At 56.4% G+C, this 5,511-nt stretch overlaps 1 protein-coding gene across 1 annotated transcript in view; it reads right to left on the reverse strand.

Annotated features, from left to right (window-relative positions):
• The window catches only part of ETV3L (ETS variant transcription factor 3 like), a 5,295-nt gene extending 1,107 nt beyond the window's left edge, over nt 1-4,188 (reverse strand). Inside the window, exons 1-4 of the mRNA XM_004714720.2 lie at nt 4,110-4,188; nt 3,757-3,994; nt 3,338-3,527; nt 2,751-2,871 (exon numbers count right to left, since the gene is read on the reverse strand). Of these exons, the coding sequence (XP_004714777.1) occupies nt 2,751-2,871; nt 3,338-3,527; nt 3,757-3,994; nt 4,110-4,170 (610 nt within the window). The 5' untranslated portion in view covers nt 4,171-4,188. The remainder of the gene's footprint in view (nt 1-2,750; nt 2,872-3,337; nt 3,528-3,756; nt 3,995-4,109) is intronic.
• Nucleotides 4,189-5,511: the final 1,323 nt, after the last annotated feature.

The following is a 5,511-nucleotide window of genomic DNA, read 5'->3' on the forward strand; positions in this document are numbered from 1 at the left end:
GGGGGGGGGGGGAGCAAATGGTTTCACACGCTCACGGAGAGGACAAAGGGTCAAGGCTGCCCAGAGGCGTGCCTTGGGAAAAGCTCTACTTCCGAGAAGTCATGGGCCACTGACAGCCCTGTGGGGCCCAGTTCTGACACTGGTCTCCCCACACATTGGAATAGACTGGGGAGCAAGCGGTGAGCCTAGGATCCGATGGCGTAAGCACTTGGGAGGAGCCTGCCGCACAGGGCTGTGGACCTGAGGCCTGTGGAGGGAGCCCTCGGCCACCCTCATTCAGTGAGAGTCCCTGACGAGGATGATACAGCGCTTCGCACCAGTTTCTGTATTTCAAAGAGCTTAACCCCATCCCAGAGTGTTTAACGGAAAGAGCCCGCATCTGGGCATTTGACAGGACACGATCAGCCCCGCGTGGTCGCAGGAGTCCGTCTAAGGGAACGAGGAGGGCGGCATTGGCCTGCGGTTCAGAAGGGCTGGGGAAGCGGGAGGGGTGGGATCAGCGAGGGGCGGTGCATGGCCAGCGCTGCGTTCAGTGACATGAAGAGCAAATGGGTGGGAACTGCTGAAGGGAAAACTGATCTGCTCTGTACACTTTCATCCGGTTCACAGTAAAGAGTTTCAGAATAACAGTAACGACCCGGGCAAACAAATGCATTATTACGTAACACGCCCAGTTTATCTTAATAGGAAGCACAATTCTGAGGCTGGCCCGAAGAAGAGAAAAAATAGTAAACATGACACCCCCACCCCCTGCCCACGAGAGAAAGCCTGGAGACCCTGCCCCGCACAGTGTATGTTCTCTCAAGGTCAGTGTCCTTTCCCTTGAGTTCTCAAGGAGGGGGAACAGGTGTGCATGTGTGTGTGTGTGTGTGTGTCCTCCCTTGGCTCCAGGTCAGGACCAGCTTCTTTAGAGAGTACAGCCCAGGACGGGCTCTCTCACCCGTCCCAGATACCAGTCCTTCCACTTCCTGTCTCCAACTCAACAGCCTTGGCCGCTCTTCTGCCCGGAAGCAGATTCCTTTCTTGGCTCCAAACGTTCAGAGTGGGGGTGGAGGTGAGGGGCTGGCACAGCTTCCTGGAGTCCCATTCCACAAGTGGGGCATGCAGCTGCTACTCACCTCCCAGTGACATACACCCGTCATGTCCCTTGGGGCCTGGGCATAGGCAGGGCCTGTGTGCGCACCTGCAGCGGGCAGGGAGGCACCTGGGGAATAGCCCACTGGAAGCTGGGCTTCAGGAGGGAACACACTTCCCCCCTCTCATAGTTTCCCAACTAGAGATGCTTTGTGCCCCAGGCATTCCCAGAGCTGGGAGTGGGTAGGTGGGCGTGGAGAACAGCAGGGCTGTTCAGGTGCTGTTCAGCTCCAGGCTGCCAGACTGGTGGCCCGGCAAGTTCCAGCAAGCCCTGGGCCGCACACATGCACGCATGCACCTGGGAGGCACTCATGGGGGCCCAGGACCAGACATCATGCATTCTCTGGGAGGGTCTGTGCCAGAGCTTTCTTGCAGCTGGGCTGAAATTGCCTGGTGAGGAGGACTAGGTCTTGGGCCTCCACTGAGGAGCCTTGAGTTGGTGGAGAGTCTTTGTGACAAACTGATTTTTCTCTCTTCCCAGTTTATGGGCCTGGGAAAGCAGACCTCTGCTTCCATTTCCACCCTCCTGTCTGCCTCTGTCACCAGGTGCTGCTACCTTGGCCCTCTCCCAGCTCTTCTTTGTCGCCCCAGGGCCTTTGCACACACTGTTTTCTCTGCTTGCTGCGCACTTCCCATTCCCTCTGAGCTATTGTGACAATATTTACACATTTCGTGGCAGCTCAAATGTCCCTTTGTCAGGAGAGTCTTCCCTGCTGCCCTTAGCCTGAACTCACGTCTCTCCAGCAGTTAGCACAGGTATCATTAGAGACCTATTTGTCTGATTATACATCTGATGTCTGCTTCCCTCCCCACCCCCAGCTACAGACTCTACACAGGCTGTCTTGCTCACATGGGTGCCCCCAGCCCCTAGGGCAGTGGCTGGTACACTAAGCAGGAGGTCATTAGATATCTGTTAAAAGAAGAAATGAATGAGTGAGAGAGTGAATGAACGACGGAACCTTCCCCGTCTCTCTTCAAGGGGGTCCCACTCTTCACCCATGAGGAGACCCCTTGCCTTGGGTCTGACCTCCATCACCTAGCCTCCCAATCCAGCCTTACACCTCCTACCCCCAGCCTGGATAATCTTTAATAGATGAAAGTCTCTCCATCCAAAGAATAAAGTCCATTCCCTTAGCAAGGCTTCTGAAGCTGTTGGGGAGTGGAGACCTTTTTCCCTTGCCAACCTCACCTCCTACCTTCCCTGCTTGTGCCACCCCATCACGCAGCCTCTTCTCCAGCCAGGGCAAACAGCTAGCAGTTCTCCGGATTGGCTGGACCTAGGTGCTCACAGCTTGTGGCTTTTCATGAATGCTGCACCTCCACCTGGCTGGCTCTCTCCACCTTCTTTTCTGCACCCCTGGACGCATGTGGCCCTTACTAGAGTCACAGCACCCATCAGTGGCTGCTGCCTGCCAGACTCGGAGCACCCTGAAGGGCAGTGTTCAGCTCTGAACTGCCAGCCCTGACTAAGAGCTGGTGCTCAATAAATAGGTGCTGAATGAATCAGTGACTCAGAGGGTCTCCTGCCTCATGGCCCCTCATTCATAGGCTCAGTTGGAGAAGCCCCCCTCTTCCGGTTCAGATGCCCTGGGTCATACCCCATCCCCAGAACTCACGGAGATCACTGCTGCTGCTCCCCTTCTTATCCCCAGAGCCCCCCAGGAGTCCTCGGGGGGCCCGCTGCCCAGCCAGCTGCTCCACCATGGCCCGGTGAGTGAAGAGCATGCTCTGGAGGAGCTGAGGAAGGAGGGACATCGGTGTGAGGGTGGGATCGCTCTCCCTGGCCCTCGCATTGGTGCAGAGTGGGCGGCCCAGTGGAATGAATACTTCCACATAGGTGGTCAAATCATTGGTGCCCATATGTTACCCAAGCTCTCGGATGGCCTGGACCCTCAGCCCCCGGAACCCTCAGCCCTTCCCTCTGGTCCCCCCTGAAGGAGTGATGACCACACAGAAGGCACCGTCCTTTCTCATGGGTGGGGGCTGCACCATGCAGATGGTTCCAGATTGCAACCATCGCGTCTGCTCCTGAGCCCGCAGGGACTTGGGTGCAGAGGGAGAGGAACATCGGGGCGAGGCTGGTGGCCCCTGAGGCTGAGGGAAGGGCTGTAGCTTCCTGGAAGGTGTGTGTGTGTGTGTGTGTGTGTGTGTGTGTGTGTGTGTGTGTGTAGGTCTGAGGATAGGTGGTGGTCTTCATCCCTACCTCACTCTGTACACCCATGGGCACCAAGGCTGGCCGGCACAGTGCAGGGGCTCCCATCAGCAAGTGGGGTGCTGGCGGAGCCCGCACCTCCCACAGAGGGTAGCTGACCACGATGAGTTTGCTGAAGTTGAACTTGTACGTGAACCTCTTGCCTTTGGTCTTGTGCAGGATCCTCTTGTTATAGTAATACCTGGGTGGGGAATCCGAGGTAGAGTGTTGGCCCAGTGGTCGGGAGGGAGCTTGAGACCTAGCAAACCCCACTGCCCCAGGCCAGCAAGGCAAAGAACCAGGTGCCTCCCCACACCTGGGAGCATCTCCCCCAGCACTGGAGGGATGTGAACTGGAAGGGTGGGAGGATTTACCACCTCAGGCTTCCCACGCTGCCCCTCTTTGGCCACTGCGCACCCAACTCCTCTCACCTGAGGGCCCGGCTCAGCTTGTCATAGTTCATCTGTGGTTTGCACTTCCTGCGGCCCCAGAGGCGGGCCACCTCGTCTGGGTCCTTGATGACAAACTCCCCGTACTCTCCCTGCTGCCAGGCGATGACATGGCGGAACTCTTCCTTCTGGAGCAGCTCCAGGATGAAGTGCCACAGCTGGATCTGCCGGGAGCCTGGGGACGACTCGGCTTTGTAGGCCCAGTCGGGGAAGGCCAGGCCTGGAGTGGAGAGGGGAGTGTGGGATGCCAAGGCTCTGCTCTGAAACCCCAACCCCAGAGTGGCACACTAACCCACCCACAAGATCATGGAGGGAAACCTGGGGAAAGGGCTCACCTGAGATCCAGTAGTTGCTGGGGATAGGAGGGACCCCCTCGGCCAAGCAGCTGCAGTGCATGGTCCACTCGGAGGCCAAGAGGGCTAGATCTGGACTGGGGACAAAATGACAACCACTTAGGAGGAAAGGGGATCAGGGAGGCGGAGGAGCGACAGAAAAGGCAGGAGGGAGGGAAGGGAGTTCGAAGGAGGGAATAGGAAGGCTGAGACAAGGTCAGGAAGGAGAGAAAAGAGGGAAACGATAAGCCAAAGGGAGACAAGGCAGGAGAGAGAGGTCTCTGTCAAGAAGCCTTCTGAGCCCTGAGCCAGCCCCAGACCCTCCAAGGCCCTGCTCACTGACGCAGGACACCTGGCTTGGGGCTGAACCACTTATATAGATGGAGAGAGAGGAAGGCACAGGGTCTTGTAGCCTGCCCCCGCTGGGCGATTTACACAGAGAATGAGATCTCTTCTCGGGGCTTAACAGGATTGGAGTTTTCCCCAAGAGAAGATAACAGAATATGCAATTAATCGCGGGCTCTTTGTAAACCTTGAGTGGAGAAGAGGTGGTGTATCCCAGCAGACCCCAGGTGATCAATGAGACCCATACCTTTAAGAATTCATAGGGATGTCGAAACAGGAATCAAGGGTTCTTGCTTTAGCACAAGGAGAGGTGCCCTGGTGGTGGTGTTAAGTGCAAGGTCAGTGGTTCAAACCCACCAGCCTCTCTGCGGGAGAAAGATGAGGTTATCTGCTCCCACGCTATGCAGGGTCTCCAAGAGTCGGGATGGAGTTGATGGCGATGGATTTGGAGGTTAGTGCATAAAAAGGGCTCAAAGCCTGTTCAGTGATTGAAGAATAGCTAGCAGCCTGACTGGGTTTCTATCGGGCACCTCAAGCCAACAGGGGAATGGAGCAGAGGACTTCCGGCTCTGGGTTTCCATCTTCTAGGAGGGGAGTCCTGTTCTCAACTGGAACTTATTAGGCACAGAATTGAGCAGCATATCCGGAGTAGCTGCACACCTTACAGATGAAGCTCAGAGAGGGACACTTGACCAAAGACACTTATGTGTTAGCCACCTCGAAGTCCAGAGCCGTCCTTCCCAACTCTCAACTCAAAGCATTTTCTCATGAACAGTGTGGCCTTAAGGCAACGCTTCTCAAACTCGCCTGTGTGTAAGGACCAACTGAGACTCTCTCTAACATGCAAGAGTCTGATTCAGTAGGTCTTGATGTTGTCCCTGGAGAAGGCAGGGCAGCAGGAAGGAGGCAGGGCTTCAATGAGCTGGGTGGACACAGTGGCTGTAGCCGTGGGCCCCGCCTTCACAGTGAGTGTGAGGATGGTGCGGGACCTGGCAGTGTTTCGTTCTGTTGTACTCAGGGACACTCGGGGTCAGAACCGACTGGACGGTACATAACCACC

Source organism: Echinops telfairi, unplaced genomic scaffold (assembly GCF_000313985.2).
Source record: "Echinops telfairi isolate 266 unplaced genomic scaffold, ASM31398v2 ScPeMD7_7425;HRSCAF=8463, whole genome shotgun sequence".
NCBI lineage: Eukaryota > Metazoa > Chordata > Mammalia > Afrosoricida > Tenrecidae > Echinops > Echinops telfairi.